The 17,003-nt window shown below is 58.4% G+C and overlaps 1 protein-coding gene across 1 annotated transcript in view; it reads left to right on the plus strand.

The window, feature by feature from the left end:
- CSPG4 (chondroitin sulfate proteoglycan 4) overlaps nt 1–17,003 on the plus strand; it is a 77,443-nt gene that overhangs the window by 54,065 nt on the left and 6,375 nt on the right. Inside the window, exons 2-5 of the mRNA XM_086620578.1 lie at nt 4,251–4,274; nt 10,744–10,907; nt 12,352–15,933; nt 16,235–16,714. Of these exons, the coding sequence (XP_086476704.1) occupies nt 4,251–4,274; nt 10,744–10,907; nt 12,352–15,933; nt 16,235–16,714 (4,250 nt within the window). The remainder of the gene's footprint in view (nt 1–4,250; nt 4,275–10,743; nt 10,908–12,351; nt 15,934–16,234; nt 16,715–17,003) is intronic.

Here is a 17,003-nt window from a genome sequence, read left to right on the forward strand (position 1 = left end):
TGCCGCAGCATCCCAACGGCCATCCCACTGCCCCGCTCCCGCCCTGCCCCTCCTGCCTCTTGCTCCATCCCCTGCTCCGGGACGCTCGTACCCACTGTGGACCGAGCCTCAGCAGGCTCTGCAGGGTCTGGACAGGGTCTCATCCTGCTCAGGACAGGTCTGTGCCTTAGCCTGACCCTCCAAGCCACACTCGGGGTCTAACAGACCCTTTGCACTGTGTCGGTGCCATCTGCAGCTTCAGAAGTGGAGGGGATTTTAAAAAGCACTTTTTTTCCTCCCTAATTCACCCCAAAAATGATATAACATCTCACCGAGCACTTTCTGTCCCCCAAAGCTCCCCCAGGCACTGGGGCTCTGATCAGCACTGGGGCAGGAGCTTGCTCCAAATGCTCTCCAGAGTAGTCACTGACCACCCCTGCTCTTCCGCTCCCCAACCATCTTCTGCATCCCAGCCTGTGTCGGTGCGAGGAGGAGGAGGATGAGGACCACCCCAGAGCTGAGCCTCATGGCCCTCAGCACCCACAAGGTCCCTGCAGGTCCCCATTGTCCCCATTCCCTGCCCAGCGAGCAGGTGGCCTCCGGGATGACGCTCCTCTCCTTCCCTCTGGCCTTGTTCCTTCTTTTCTTTTTCCGTGCACCTAAACAGGAGGATGTCTGGCAAGCCGAGTGGAAAAAAAATCCCTTTTGTTAACGAACAAAGTGCTCGTCTGCCTTCCAGCCCTGACCTTCCCATCCCGGGCAGGGATTTCACCACCCGGAGCTGTTGCCCGTTTGAGTGTCCAGGATGGTTCCTGGGGCTGCCCTGGTGCTTCCAACCTCTTTCATAGTGAAAGGGCCAGAGCAATCCCAAAAACCAGCATGTGGCTTTCACTGGCACCCATCAGCCCCCTGATATTCCCCCCCCAGCCCTGGGCATGGCTCAAGGGATTGCCCCGTGGGGCTGGGGAAGGAAAGGGAGTTTACACCCATTTTCTGGTGCCGGGGAATATCTCTTCATGTGGCCGAAGCAGAGGTGCCAGCAGCAACCCCGGGTCTGGGCACCGGCTTCCCGTGAGCCCCGTCCATCCCCCCTGGAGCATCACTGCCCAGACCACCAGCAACGGTGCCAGGCATCCCCCAGGGCTGCCCTGGGACACCACGCTGTCCCCATCAGGGACACGGGGCTGGGGACTCGCTCTGTTTTAGGGGTGAAACTTGTGTTTTGCGTTGCATCCAAGGCCAGGTCAGAGGTCCAGGCGTTCTGTCCACCCCGAAATGGCAAAAGTCACCGCGCGCATCAGCAAACACAAGATATCAAAAAGAAAAAACACTCATAAAGCTTCTCCTCTTGACATCTGAGTGTGAAGCTTTAGTAAAGTGTCTGTAGCCAGCCTGGCTCTCATCCGGTTCCCAGCAGGGTCACCCGCGGGCTGAGCTCCCGCTCCCCCAAAAACCTTCCCGCTCCGGGGGTTTAATGAGGATGGATGTGGGGGAAGATGGAATCGGACGTGGAGGGTCCCTGTGAGCAGCGTTCACCCCAAGCTTCCAGCAATGGGGTGCCAAAAATGTGACACCCGCCCCAAGTCTTGGGTAGACCCCAGCAGCAGTGACAGGGATCTGGGGTGGGAGAGAGCGACTCCGGGTTGTCCATGGCTGCCCCATGCCAGGGCCAGGCTCCCGGGCAGGGAACGGTCTCCGTCCCGGGTTACCCAAGACCCATCCTGCTTTATCCGGGGTCATCGGCTCTAGGGACCTGCCTCAGCTCTTCCTCTCCAACCTGACCCCTTTATTCCATCTTTCTTTTTCGTGAATGCGCCACATGTTTTGAGGTCACAGCTCGGAGCAGCTGGAAAAGTTTCCAGCTGATGGGAAAGAGCAGGAAAAGAAAGCTGAAAAGGAGGGAGAATGCAAAACTGGTATCGTGGGAATCGTCCACGCTCTTATATATTTAGCAACAGAGGGCTGTGGGCAAACAGATCCGGAGCTCATTCCTCCGGGATCGCAGGACAGGGTTAAGCTCACCCGGAGGAACTCACGTCAGGTTGAAGGCTGGCCGGAGCGGAGCGGGAGGCGGGAGGCTGACGCTGTCTGCGTGCCTAAATAAAGCTCAAAGCACAGACTGTTTGCAACAGGCGTTGGCTCAGCCCAGCCTCAGCTCCCAGGGGCCGATCCCTCAGTCCTTTCCAGGTGCCTGGAGCAGCCCAGCTCCGGATTGTCTCCTTTTTGGGAATCCAGCCTCCCCAAGCGTTAGCATCACCCCCAGCCTTCAGCCAGGAAAGTCCTAGAAACTCCTCGGCTCACGTTTGTGCCATTCCCGCGTCTTGCCTGGGCATCCCGGGCCGTTTCCATCCTGGCAGGATGAGGCAGGGCTGTGACCAGGCCCTTTGCCAGTCTATATCTCCACGGGAGACACGGAGTGAGGAGGGTGCCCCTCGGAGACCCCTCATTCCCAAACCACCCCTTTCCCGGACTGTGTCTGTCGTGGCTGGTGCTCAGTTGCACGTGGACGAGACACCCCGCAGAGTTTTCCTGGGGGAAATATAAGGAAAATACAGAGCTCAGGAGAAACATGTGACCATCTTTCCCCCCAAGGAGCTGCGGTGGGTGTAGACACACCTGCGTGATGCTCATTTTACCCGTCAAGTTGGCAAACTGGCAGCGAGTTGGGGCAAAAGATGTTTAGACCCTGTGCCCTGGATCCAGAAGGATGAGCGATTCCCGTTTTGCAGCCTCCCTCCCCAGGGTGTGCCGCCGGTCGCGCGTCGCTCTGTGTGATGCCTCTGGGATCTGCCCCGCGCCTGACGGCAGCTCTTGGCCGCCGGACAGACGGATGGTAGCGGATGGAAAGCGTCCCCAGGGAAGGGAGGGAGCTGCCCAAAATTGACAGGAGTGGAGAAAGTCACGGGGCAAACAGCACAGTTTCGGAGGTGGCCGGTCCCATCATGCGCCTCCAAGCCAAGGAGAGAGAAAAGTGATGTTTGTCCATCCCCGTGACTCGCTGGCTGCTCCAGGAGCCTCCGTGGGCAGTGAGTCAGCTCCAGGGGGGGCCCCCGTGAATCCTCACTGCTGCTGTTGCCCAAATCTTGCCTTTCTGCTGGTTGTTTTGGGGTCAGAGCCGTCCCAGCCAGGCTGCTCCCCGATGCACAGGCAGCAAGCGAGGGGGGGTCAGGAGGAATTCCCAGTCCCTTTCCCAGCCTCCGGCTGGACTTTGAGGTTTTCTGCATCCCATCCCACAGACACTTCTGGGGTCACTTCCTCTGGGAGCTGGGGAGGAAGTTTTGGCCCGAGGTAGATGTGGCTGAGAAAAGCCTCCTGTCCTGCCCCGCAGCCCTGGGAGGGGATGTCAGCACCCGCTTCCACACCCCCACAGCTCCGCGCCGCCAGCTATACGTCCCGGCCCCGGCGCTAGAAATAGAGCAGGCGTTTATTTTCTTTATAAACATCACCTCGGCGCTTGTTTCTCATAGATGGAAAAGCCGAGAGGATAACGGGGGTGGGGAGGAGGAGGGAGGGTGGGGAGGGGGACCTCTGAATGCATAGGGGGAGAGAAGGAGAAGGAGAAGGAGGAGAAAAGGAGAAGGAGAAGGAGAAGGAGAAGGAGAAGGAGAAGGAGATGGAGAAGGAGAAGGAGAAGGAGAAGGAGAAGGAGAAGGAGAAGGAGAAGGAGAAGGAGAAGGAGAAGGAGAAGGAGAAGGAGAAGGAGAAGGAGAAGGAGAAGGAGAAGGAGAAGGGAAGATCAGAGATTTCAGCTCTAGAAAGGAGAAAAAAAAGATAAGACTCCTTTGCAGTTAGAGCTGCAAGACAGACAATTTAGCATGTCACCCTGAAATGAGAAAAAAATAGCTTCCCTTTCCCCTTCCATCCTGCAAACACCCCTCCCTGCCCATGGAGACACTTTCCTCTGCCCCTCAAGGTGCCCAGCATCACCAACGGCTCAGCCTGGCCATGGCCCTTGCAGCCCCACGGAGCACAGGGTGCTGTGGGTGCTGTGGGTGCCATGGGTGTGGCTACGGCCAGATCACCCGGATCCGCAAATTCTGGAAGCTCCTTCCCTTTCCCTGCCCCTAAGGCCAGGACTGGATGCCGAATTTAAAGCCGGTGGCCAGCTCCTGCATCCCTCCCGCATCCCGCGGCGCGTGCCGGGCTGCGCGCTCCTCTCGCACCCGTCCTTGCCCTTCTCGCCCCAAATTTGGCCCGTAACCTCCCCACGTCTTGGCCCTTCAAGGGCCGTTTGACACACGCGAGGTTGGAAAGCGGCTGAGCCCGGGCAGCTGGGAAGGGGCCCCTCTCCGGCGGCGGCTGCGCTGTTTGTTGATGGCAGGCGAGGATCTCTCCGGCAACATCCAGCCGTTCCAGGGAGCATCCCCGAGGCTGGGGACCAGCTCGGGGATGGACACTAGCTCTGTCGGGTGGGCAGCGATGGGATTCGGGGATGCCCCTCACTCGCCCGTTACCCAGCATCCCCCAAGGTCCCCCTGCTCTTCCAGCCCTGGGGTCGGCTGGAATCGTCCCCTTGAATGCCACCGCATGCCCTCCTGCAGCTCGGCACGGTGTGAAGCGGCCGGTGCAGAGCCAGAACTGGGAAAGCTGTGGGAGCAAGGACTGGGATGCGCAGGGTGGAGCTGGAAAACCTGCCAGGGAGAAGAGGGAGACGGCTCAGGAGAGAGAAAAAAGGCAGAAGGAGAAGGGGGAAAAAATAGACCAAAACCCGGCTTGGGATGGTTTGGAAAGCACGTCCTGCAAGGCTGATACGATATTTCCAGGCCAACTTCTCCTGGCAGGGGGAGGCCAAGCAAGCCTGAGTCACGCTGCAGGGGACGGTACAAAAGCTCCATTGAGCCTCCCGCTTCCCCAAATCCTCCCACTTTCTCCTCCCGCTTTGCTTCCCAGGGCAAAAAACTCCAACCATTGCTTCCAGCTCCAGCTTATTCCTTCAATCCCTCTGGAGTCGTTAAGCCACATGTCATTAAAACCTCATCCCTGCTCCCACTCGCATCAGGATTCGAGGGTCCTCACTCTGGGGACATGTCCCCATAGCTCTTCTGAAGGGCACCGCAGCTTTCGGAAGGGGGACCAGGGCAGTGCCAGCTCCCGACTCCTTGCCCTTCCCTCCGTGGCTCTGCATCTGCGGCCGAGCACAGGAAATACCATCAGCTTTAGGGCTGCCTGAATCAGCGGCAAACCACACCGGAGAAGCAAGAGCCGGAGCTCCGGGGCTCCCGCCAAGTCTGCCGGACCCCGCTTTGCGGCCGCCAGCTACAGCATCTCCTTCGTCCCACTCCATAGGGCTGGGAGACGCAGGCGGGAGCGGGCAGGAGCCTTGGGCAGAGGATCAAGGGCTGGCAGGACACAGCATGATATGGCAGCCCCACTCCCAGGCAGCTCAGAATTAGTGGGGGAACATGTTTTCCCTTGACCCCGAAATCCATGGGCTGTGAAAAGGCTTTTTTTTAATTTTTTTTTTAAATTTTTTTTTTCCCTCTGAAGCTGTCAGGCCAGAGGCAGGGGAAGGCGAGCAGGAGAGCAGCTGGCAGGGGAACGGGGAGAGGAACTGAATTAATAAACACAGGCGGAGGTTTTTCAAAGCGGTGAGGCAGAGGAGGATCAGCTGCTCCAGGAGGCAGCGGGATGGGATGGGGGCAAAGCGGAGCACCCCGGCCCAGGGGCACCCAAAACAAGGATGATGGCCACTTCTGGTGAGCGCTTGGCTGTCAGCAGCCCTGAGGAGGGTGATGGGCCCCGGCTTTGCCAGTGGTTTCCCGGGTGCTGCTTTCCAGCCCTGTCTGCTGGCCAGCACTCCTGGAAAGCACCGGCTCCCTGGGGAGCCCCGCTGCGAAGGAGGGCCAGGTGGAGGGTGGGAGGCGAGAACCAGAACTCTCGTTCCCATTGCCGGGGTTGGAAAAGCACGTACAGCTCTGGCCCGGGATGCGGGAGCTGCTATCGCTGTCCGGAGATGTGGAGGATAAAATTTGGGAGTGGGGATAAGGAGAAAAAGCCTTCCTCCGTGCTGAGAGTTGTCGCTCCAGGGATGGATCCGTGCCAATGCCACCCCATCCCGTAAATCTTGAGGCTGAACCCTGGGAGCAGGAGAGCATGGAGAGACTTTTCCCATCCCAAATGCCTGAGCTCGTCCCGGAGGCAGCCCCCATGCTACCTGTGGAGAAGGGTCCTGCCAGCACAGGGGGGACCATGGGATGTCCCCGAGGTTCCCGCTGGGCTCAGACACCATCGCCGCAGCCCGAGACTGGCTCACGCAGGACTCATCCCCATTGCACTGGGATCTCACTGCGGAGTCCCCGATGGGTGCCAGCACCCACTTGGGTTTTTGGGCTCACCTGAAGGCAGCAGTCCCCCCCATCAGCCCCAGCCAAACCCAAGGGCTGCTCCGCAGCAGCTGTGTTTGCCCGAGCAGCTCATTTCCTTCCCCGGCCCTAAATAAAACCACACCGTAAACCGAAGGGAATGTGGCACATAATGAAGCCTTTCTCAGCAAACCCATCTCGTCCTTTCCTCCCCCCGGCCCCTCCGCCCCGTGCAGGGACAGGGGCACAGCTCAGCCCCGCCACCATCCGGGATGCAGCCAGGATACGGGGCGATGGCTGCGAATCCTATCCAGCATCGCGGAGCCAGGCTGGGATGCAGGAGGCTAAAGGCTGGGGCCACCCATGGTGCAGGCAGCAGGGCTTATCCTGCCCACCCAAAGAGGTGGACCAGGAGGGCTCCAAGGTGCTCAGCAGCATCCCCAGAGTGCAGAGGGCGACGGGCGAGCTTGCTACCTTCTAAAGTCATGAAAGTGATAAAAAAATGACCCCAAAACAGCTGCGAGGGTCTCAAAACAGGCTTCTGCCACTGCGGAGGAGGATGGCAGGGAGGCTGGCCATGGGGCAGCACCGGACACGCCACTGGCACAGGGGCCGCTTGTTGGCACTGGCCAGCGGGCAGGAAGGAGGGTGGGCGGCGGGCTGGGCTGCACCGGTGGCTGCACAAGCCCGGGGCTGTTCGGGCAACAAGGAACCTTCACTCCCTGGCTGTTTTTCCAGCCTCGGAAAACTGGTGTGGCCGGGGTGGGAAGCGGCTGGGAACACAGAGAGGCTTTTCAGGGAGGGGGGCAGGTGTGTGTGTGTGTGCACGGGGCTCTCCTGGCACCCACTGCCGTAATTAAAGAGCTGCTTTAACGAATTCCAGTCCCCTCCCTGCAAACACATATGGGCCACCAGCCCCGGCCCCCACCGCAGCCTGAATGAAGCCTTGTTGAGCTGCTGGACCCTCCCTGGGCAGCGTTTGCTCCGCTCCTTCCTCCTCAGCCTCAGCATCCTCCTGCGGGCAGAGTGACAGGGGTCCTTGAGCCCCTCAGGGACTCGTTTGTGCCCCCCAAGCACCGATGCCCATCCTCACGCACACCCCGAAACGTGCCCAGCCGTGCGGTGGGCAGGGCTGGGGGTGTCCCAAAGCAGGGTAAGAGCCCACAGGTGGGGATGGCATCCATCCATCGGCTCCTCTTTCCCTCTGCACACCCAGGAGACATCTCCCCGCTCCGAAAAAAACTTGTTAAGTCCAGCACCGCTTCGCCCCACAAACACTCAGGCTGAGCTTCACGAGCGCTTTCCCTTGCCTGGGCTGGGAGTTGGCTCCTCCGTCCTCCTACGTGCTGGGAAAGGAGGTGGGAGAAGTTTGCGTGCTGGGACGTTACAACATGGAGCAGAGCCCAAACCAGCTCCGCTGAGCACCCCGGGAGCCCCCGGCCGGCTGGGGATCCCTTCCCCAGCACCTGGCTCTGCTCCCCGGGCTGCCACAGCCAGCTTGCTCAAGGATCAGGGATGCCAAAAAAACTCCTTGAACACCAAAAAAACAGCAACCAGAGAAGCCAAACCCGCCGTGTTTGCAAGCAGAGGAGCAGGGGGAGAGGACCAAGGCGGCCCGGCCGCGGCGCGTGGCCGGCGGCTGGGGCGGCTGCCGGGGCAGTTCCGACTCCTACAGAGCCCTCGCTTGTTCCCTGGTCCCGGGAGGAGCCGAAAACACCCGGGGCCTCGTTCCCAGCTTTTGGCTCATCAACTTGGGTTGTTTTTTTTTTTTTTTTTAAATGCAAAAAAAAAAAAAACCCTCCAAAACCACCCACCCAAACGACAGCGCAGCCTATAATCTGCCGGCTGCTGGCCAGCTGCTCGGAAACTGTGACGGGGCCCCTCTCGCTCCGGCAACGCCTTTCCCCGGGCCTGGCAAGGCTGTGGCAGCTGGCTCCTGCGGGACACGGCGGGATGGGAATATCAGTTATTTTTTAGGCAGGGTGAGTGGGACAGCCAGGGTGCCCACCCCCACCCATGGCCAGGACACGGGGACCCACAGCTCCCCATGACGGGGGAGGAAGGGCCACCTTAGGCATCCCTACTCAGGGATGAAGCTCAGCTCAGGGCACGACGTGCCTGGGGGGTCATGGCAGCACCCTTAGATCACCTGGGAAAGGTGCTTTTTGGGTCACAGGAACACATCCAAATTGGGTGATTTCGGGATGCTCAGCTGCAGCCAGCGCCCAGACGAGGATACCCCGCCCAGGGTACCCAGCCACATTGAAGCCATCATCCAAACCATGGGGTGGTGCACCCCGGGCCACCAAGGCTCCTCCAGGACAAAACACATCTGGAAAAAAAAAAAAAAGAAAAACAAATCCTGCGAGCGGTATTTTCGGCATCTTTTGCAACGTGGAGGGGAGGGAGGAGAGGGAGGTGAAAAGCTGCGAGTCCCTTGTGAAAGAGAAATGGCACAGGTCCAGAGGGGTTCGCATCCTGGCCCTGAAATAAAGCAGGAATTTGGGAAGACAAACAGCAGTAATTCACACAGCTCTGCTGCCGGAGAAAAATCACAGAGCTTCCTGGAGCCGGGCAAGGGTCCCTGCTCCCTCCCCTGGGCATCTGCGTTTTGGGTAACTTCTCCTTAGCAGTATTTTATGAGAGAAAGAGAAGAAAAACATCTCTGGCAGCCTCAGGAGGACCGAGGTGGGACAAAACGTGCCGGCTGCAGGAACCACTGTGCCTTGTCACGCTGGAAAAGAGGCCAGTTGTGCCGGACCAGCTCCCCAGCACCCATGGGAGATGTTGCCAGGACCCTGGGCTGGCAGAGGAGCTGCTGGTGGGTCCAGCCCCAGCAAATATTTACCTCTTTGTGAGAGCAGCCTCTCAGTGCCCATCTGAAGAACACATTTTTTTGGGATTAGGAGAAGCCATAAAATGGAAAAGTTTGCCACAAAAAGCAAAATCCCGGTGGGGGCTGAAGCACAGAGCACACACATGTTGGGGAAGCTCGATGGGAGCCCATGCAGGATGTAGACACGATGCCTCAGGGACCACACTTGTATCCCACGCCTGGGGCACAAGCACAGCCGTCTGTGCAAAGAAATGGAGGAAAATGCCCTTTCTCAATGTGCCACCTCACTCCAGCTCACCGAACACCAGGACAAGGTGGTGCCAAGAACCCCCAGCAGCATCCAGCACAGCACCCACCACCCTCAGCCGTGGCACACAGGGGCTGGCTGGTTTTGCGGGGAGTGCTGGAAGGAGGGAGTAGGTCAGGAGGGGACGGAGCCCGACACGGCCCTGGGAAGAACAGCAAAGCTCCTCTGAGTCACCAGCCAGGCCCAAGAGGACAAGGAAGCCAAAGTGCCCCATGCCAACGGGCGGGCACGAGGGCCAGGAAATGAGCAGCTCGAGCAAAGGGCTTGGGATTAAAGCAAGAACTCGATATTTCCATGCTGCCCTTTCTTCCCTGCCCCAGGGGCGGGTGGGGTGACGGTGCTCGCAACACCCACGTTGTTCTCCCAAAGCCCAGGAGAAAGCCGAGGCACTTGGCATCACCAGGAAGTGATTTTTTTTTTTGTGGGATCTGGCCAAGGAGGTGTCTCAGTCCCTCCCTGGAGTGCACCGCTGAGAAGAAAAGGCAAAAAAGCCAAAGCTGAGTCCTCCAACCCCGCGCAGCGGGACCGTGACCACACACAGGCTGAAGATGGGCACCTTCCACCCCCCACCTGCCGAATCCTCCCCAAACTTTCACAGCTTACAGGTCCTCGGAGCGTTTACACTCTCCCCCGCAAAGGCAGAGTTAACTTCGCCGTGAGTCGCTCCGGATGGGTGCAGCGCGTCGCGTTGAACGCGCGGGAGATGCTCGTGCGTGCACGGAGCCAGCAAAAAATATAAAAAAAAAAAAATCAGTGCTCTAAAATTAAGCCTTGCCGCTCCCTGGGCTTTCCAGTCTGCCCTCTCCAGTGGGTGCCCCGCGACACAGTCTGTCATTCCGCCACCGCATGCCATTGCGCTGAGTCCCTGGGAGGCTGATGTACACAGCGTGTTGGGCGCCTTCCAGCCGCAGCTCCAGGCGCCCAGCTCGAGCTGAGGTTTCCATAGGCTCCTGCATCCACATATGGATCCCAGGCGCATGTGTTTATTCCTCTGGCAGAGGCGGGAAAGGCTCGTTAGGGTGACAGTTCAGCTCCCTAACGGTCAGGAGCTCGGCCTGATGATGGGCACTACAGCATCCGCCACGTGCTGAGGGGGAAGGTTCCTCTAAATGCCGCACGGGTGAGGAGAAACACAACCTCTGCCCCTCAGAAAAATGGGAAAACAGACTCCCCTGAGGGGCTTTCCAGACTGGTGGGCTCCACAGTGCTTTCCCAGGGCAAGCGAGGAAGGATGGGGGGTCAGGCTCGGGACTCCCAGTACCCACACAGATGGAGAAGGGGTGTCCTTCCCTGCCTGACCCTCTCCCTTTTCTCCCCAGCTTCTTTCTTTGGAGATGGCTTCGTGGAGATGCCGCTGGCAGACGCCTCACGCACGGCACGGCTCCACCTGCAGCTGTACACCAGCCAGGGCAACGGGCTGCTCTTCCTTGCTGCTGGCCAGCCCGACCACCTCCTGCTCCAGCTGCGAGCTGGCACCTTGCAGGTCAGCACCCCATAACCCACCACCACCACAGCTGGGGTCTATGGGTCAGGGCTTCATCCGGTGCGAGGATGGAGGAGCAGCACCTGAAAGCAGCAGCCCATGGGGTCAGACATGAGAAGGGACATGCCAAGATCCCTGCCAGGGGATGTTAAGGGTTCAAGGGTAGAGTCAACACAGTCTGAGGACAGTGGGTTAAACAGAGAAGCAGCTGGAGAAGCTCCTCAGTCACCACCTGGGGTGATGCTGGGGATATCATGGAGACACCCAAACACCTGCATCCCAGGTACATCGCACAGTCAGACATGGTGCACAGCACCCTCAGGGTGCAGGGGGTTAGCAAAGAGAAGAGATGAGCTGGGAGGGTCCAGGGAAAGGAGAGGTCTCTCCTGTACCACCACAGGCCAAGCCCAGCCAGTGTGTGGGAAGGGACGAGGACAGAAGACTAGAATTCCCTCCTGTGGTGATGGAATTGGCACCTACCATGAAGGAAAAGAGCAGCAAGCGTCCAAGGCACACATCCTGCCTCTCCTGCAGCCTGGGCTAGGCCACCAACCACATCTAAACCAAAGCAGGAGAGCAAGCGAGCGGCTGGCTGGAGGTTTCCCAAAGGCAGACCATGGTCTCAGTGCCCATCAGCCAACCCTCTACTTAGGGAGGCTCCGGGCTGGTGCCTGTGGAGAGCAAAACCTGCTATTTCTCCCACCAGTTCCCAGGGCCAGGGCTGGAAGCAGCCCAGGTTGCAGGGATATAGGGCAGCAGGCAGGATGGAGCAGGGAAAGAGGAGGCAGCATCTGGCAGGGCTCCTCCTTGGGGGCAGGGAGAGGACAAGGCCAACTGTGGGACCAGGAGATGGAGGACCCCAAGGAAATAGCCCTGAGGCTGGGATTTGCTGAGAATGAGTGAGAAAGGAGAGAAATTTTGGAGAGCAGCACCAAGAAGGCATGCCCACAGTGGGATCACAGAATCATAGAACCCACACTTTGGGTTGGGAGGGACCTTAAAGATCATCTAGTTCCAACTCCCCTGCCATGGGCAGGGACACCTTCCCCTACACCAGGTTGCTCAAAGCCTCATCCAACCTGGCCTTGAACACTTCCCAGGGATGGGGCAGCCACTACTTGGCTGGTCCAGTGCCTCACCATCCTCAGAGGGAAGAAGATCTTCCTTAGACCTATTAGAAATCTCCCCTCTTTCAGTTTAAAGCCATTGCCCCTTGTCCCATCACTACACACCCTTGTCAAAAGCCCTACCTGGGGAGGGAGGAACACGCATTGAGGAGGAGGAAGGCAGGATGAGCAGAAGTGAACAGAGGGACCAAAACACTTGCGAGTCCCCACAAACAGTCCACGCTTCAGTAGGTACTTCTGGTGGGTGGAGAGGTGTCTCCCATGCTGCAGATAACACCTTGCTTGAGCTGAGCACTTTTCATGTCCTTCTCCCACAGGCCAGGCTGCAGCTGGGCTTGGAAGAGGTGACACTGCAGTCCCCAGAAGAGCTGCGGCTCAACAACCTGGCAGTGCATGATGTGGAGCTGCTGGTGGAAGACGGCAGAATGACACTGACCATCGATGGCCTCTTCAACAGCTCCGTGGACATCGCAGGACCTGTGCGGGAGCTGGACATCCAGTACGGCCTCTATGCTGGTGGGACAGGCAGCCTTGACCTGCCATACCTCGCCAAGGCCAGCTCACCCTTTAGGGGCTGCCTCTACTCGGTAACATTCAATGGCCTGGATGTCCTCTCCCCTCTGTCCTCCGATGGCAGCTCCAAGATCTTCCACCAGGTTCAGGAAGGGTGCAGCACGCAGTTCTCTGCAGAGCCCGAGGACCCCTTCGGGTTCCTGGGGCCACACTCCTACATTGCGTTTCCCACATGGGATGCGAGGGAAGAAGCGACCATTGAGTTTGTGATAACAACAAGCATCACCCAGGCACCCCTCGTCTACCACGCGGGGCTGGAGAATGACTTCTTCTACCTGGAGATCTCCAACGGGCGCCTGAGAGGGTTCGTTGAGAAGGGGAATGGCATCATCGTCCTGCACAACAATGTCTTCATCAGCGACGAGCAGCAGCACTATGTCAAAGTCTACACAGACATCCACAAGTTTGAGATACTGATAGATTACTACGCCTCGTCCACGTCCAACCGTGGCATCAACAACTACCTGGACCTTCAGGGGAACCTCTTCATTGGAGGTATGGACGAGAAATCTTCGCAAAGGCTGAGGGAGCATCATCTTGCTTTCATCTCAGTGTGGACCATGACCAACAACTCATTCATTGGCTGCTTGGAGGACCTGCGGATAAACCTGCAGAGAAGGAGCCTGCAAGATGCCGTGATCACGAAGGACATCACATCAGGCTGTGGAAAGCAGGAGCACTACTGGGACTATGACGAGGTGTACGAGCGGGATGAGGCACCCACCTCCCCACCTCCTAATGCCTGGTCAGGAGCACCAGGCCTGGTGGTGGAACCATGCCAGCCAGACAACAGCTTCCCGCCTGCCTTCGCCAACATCAGCAGGCTGCTGCATGTCAGCCCCCTCATCGTCTCTGAAGGGGGCACAGCCTACCTGGAGTGGAAACATGCCCAGCCAACAGTAGACTTGAGTCTTGCGAACATCCGGCAGTCCCAAATCCTCTTTAGCATCACCAACGACCCTAGGCACGGCCAGCTGGAGCTGGACATTCCCGGGTCCAGGAACAGAAGGAAGTTCACCTTGTTGGACATCGTGAATCGGAAAGTCAGATACGTCCACGATGGCTCCGAGGGGCCCATGGATCAGTTGATGCTGGAGGTGACGGTGACTGCCCAGCAAGGGGTCCCAGAGTGCCTGAGGCAGGGGCAGATGTACCTGCTGCCCATCATGATCCACCCCATCAATGATGCCCCCCAGGTGATCTTTCCCCATGGGAACCACATGACAATCCTGAAGCACACACGGAAACACCTGACCACGGACATCCTGCAGGTCCTAGATGATGACACGTCATGCGATGACCTTGAATTCCAGCTGCACGGTGGCCAGCAGATGGAGGAGGGTTACGTGGAATATGACTTCCACCCTGGAGTACCCATTGAAGAGTTCTCCTGCAGGGACCTGGAAGCAGGCAACATAGCCTACGTGCACCAGAGCGGGACAAACTCACAGCTCACCTTGCAGGTGAGCGACGGCACAGTCCCAAGCCCCATCGTCACCCTGAGCATCCTCGCCATCGACCCCGACATCCGCCTGCACAACAACACCGGCCTCTCCATCTCCCAAGGAGAGGCCGCACGCATTACCACAGCCAACCTGTCAGTGGAGACAAACGCCGTGAAACAACGGGTCTCCATCCTGTATGTCCTCACCGAGCCTCTAAGGTATGGTGAAGTCCAGAAGCAAGGGAGCATGGGAGGGGAATGGAAAAAAGTCGAGTCCTTCCACCAGCAAGACCTGGAACAAGGTCGCATCCAGTATTTTAGCACAGACCCGGAGCACTGGCTGGAAGATGTTGTGGAGAAGCTGAGATTCAATGTCCAGGTGGGGCAGAAGGTCTTGGAAAACAACATCTTTCTTATAAGGATTAAAAGAGCCACCGTTAAGATGAGGACCATGGTCCCCCTCCAGATGAAGAACAAGCGGCACAGAAATATCACCAGTAAGGAGCTGGAAGCAATGTTGGAAGATCCAAAATCTGCCCCAGTCCCCTTCCACTATGTGATAATCCAGGCTCCCAGAAAGGGAAATCTGGAGCTGCTCGGCAACAGGCTGACGGAAGGCTTTGGATTTACCCAAGATGATTTGCGAAGAAACCACCTGAGCTACAGCGTGACCATCAGGAACTCTCAGCAAGCCGAGGACACCTTCCAGTTTCGCGTCCGCGCTGGTGAGCGGCACTCTCCCGTCTACACCTACACAATCAGCATTGGTGGGGACCCTGATGCACCAGCCCTCACCAACGTCCTCCTGACTGTGCCAGAAGGGGGACAAGCCCTCATCTCCAAGGACCACTTGTTTGTGCAGAGCATGAACAGCATGGACTACCTGTACGAAGTGATTGAGGGGCCAGCACATGGGAGGCTGGCCTGGGCTGCGTCCCATGGCTGGGCCTCCAGAGAGGAGATCACAGAGTTCACCAACGATGACATCCTCCACCACCGGCTGTTGTACCAGCACGATGACTCTGAGACACTGGAGGACGACATCCCCTTTGTAGCCATCAGGCAGGGTGAGGGCAGTGCTGAGCCCGAGGCAGAGGAAGTGAGAGGTGTTTTCAGGGTCTCCATCCAACCTGTCAACGATCACACCCCAGTCCAAGTGGTGAACAAGGTCTTCAACGTGGTGCGCAACGGGCAGCACCTGCTGACGACAGATGACATCGCCTTCACCGACAAGGACTCCGGTTTCTCTGACACACAACTGGTCCTGGCAAGGAAGGACATTTTGTTTGGCAGCATCGTGTCCGTCGACGACAGAAGCCACCAGGTCTATCGGTTCACACAGGATGACCTAAGGAAGAAGAAGATCCTTTTTGTCCATTCGGGGGCTGACCGGGGCTGGATCCAGCTACAGGTCTCGGATGGTCTCCACCAAACCACGGCCCTCCTGGAAGTACAGGCATCAGATCCCTATATCAAAATAGTCAACAACACCGGTCTATTCATCCGCCAAGGGAACAGAGGGAGCATTGACTCTTCTGTCCTCAGCCTGGAGACCAACATGGACATCAGGTCAGATGAAGAGATACGGTTCCTGATAACGACCCCCCCAAGGTGGGGGACCGTGCTGAGAGGGGAGCAGCCAGTCATGGCCTTCTCCCAGAGGGACCTACTAGCAGGAGAGATCTCCTACCGCCACAACGGGAGCAGGAACACCCGGGATGAGCTCCAGTTCACTGTAGAAGCGAACGAGGTGGCAGTGGAGGACACACTGGCCATCAGCGTGTTCTTGGACACTCATCCCAGCCCCTTGCGCATAGTCAACCACAAGGAGATACATGTCTTCCAGGGGGAAGCGGCTGGGATCAAGGAGGAGTACCTACTGGTGAGTATCACTTTCTCTGGTCATTCCCCAAGCCTGCATCACTTTCCTGGCCACCAAACCAGGGCAGCCACCAGTGGGACCCCATTTACCACCCACTTGGCCAGAGAAAAGGACTGGTGCCCATGTCAGGCTTTGCCCAAGGGCAGAGGGAGGGGTTCAAGCATGGCCTCGGCAAGAGAGTGACTCTTCCAGCTCATCCCACAGCAAAGCTTTGGGGGGCTGCACAGCAGTGGGCTGTGGGGCAGATCAGCCTCACAGGTACCAGCCCCCAACTCACATCTTGTCTCCCCCACACTCCCAGGTGACCCATGAAGAGATCCCTCCCCAAGACATAGTCTACCTGGTAAGCAGTCCCCCAGCCTCGGGCTTCCTGGCAACTCTTCAGCACAGCCAAGACTCAAACGAGCAGCCCAGTCTGGACCCCATCCAGTCCTTCACCCAGGAGGACATCAACAATGGCAGAGTCCTCTACCTCCACTCCAAGCCCAGAGAGGAGCATGACCAGTTCGTTGTGGACATCACAGCCAGCGGTGCTGACTCGCTCAAGGGAGTGGTGGTGAGCCTGGCCATGCTCCCCATCACCATCCCCCTGGACGTCCGCAACATCACAGTGCCAGGAGGTGGCTCTGCTGCCCTCTCCACCAGCATCCTCAACATCCCCAACACCTACTACACCGCTCTCGGCGTGGAGTTCAGGGTGCTCCAGCCCCCCCGGTTTGGCACCCTCTTGAACAGAGAGCGGCCTGAGGACGGTGGGCTGCACCACTTCACCTGGAGTGAGGTAAAGCAGCCAAGGGTGTCCGCTCGCCCACCACACTGCTTTCCAAGGGGGGTGGGCTTCAGCCCCCAGTGGCACTGGGATGCTCCTCTCCCCATTGGGATGGAGGGGCTCAGGATGGTGGGTCTACCTTGCAGACAAGGTGTTCATCAACCCCCAAAGTGTCCTTCAATGGCCTTGGGGACACAGGGTGGGGATGGAGGCAGAGCACCCACGCCAGGCTCCGGGTCTGCTTCCCATGGGGATCCATCCCATGAGGACACCCCAGAGCAAGCAGCAGGCACCCACCTCC

Source organism: Tauraco erythrolophus, chromosome 14 (genome assembly GCF_009769465.1).
Source record: "Tauraco erythrolophus isolate bTauEry1 chromosome 14, bTauEry1.pri, whole genome shotgun sequence".
Classification (NCBI taxonomy): domain Eukaryota; kingdom Metazoa; phylum Chordata; class Aves; order Musophagiformes; family Musophagidae; genus Tauraco; species Tauraco erythrolophus.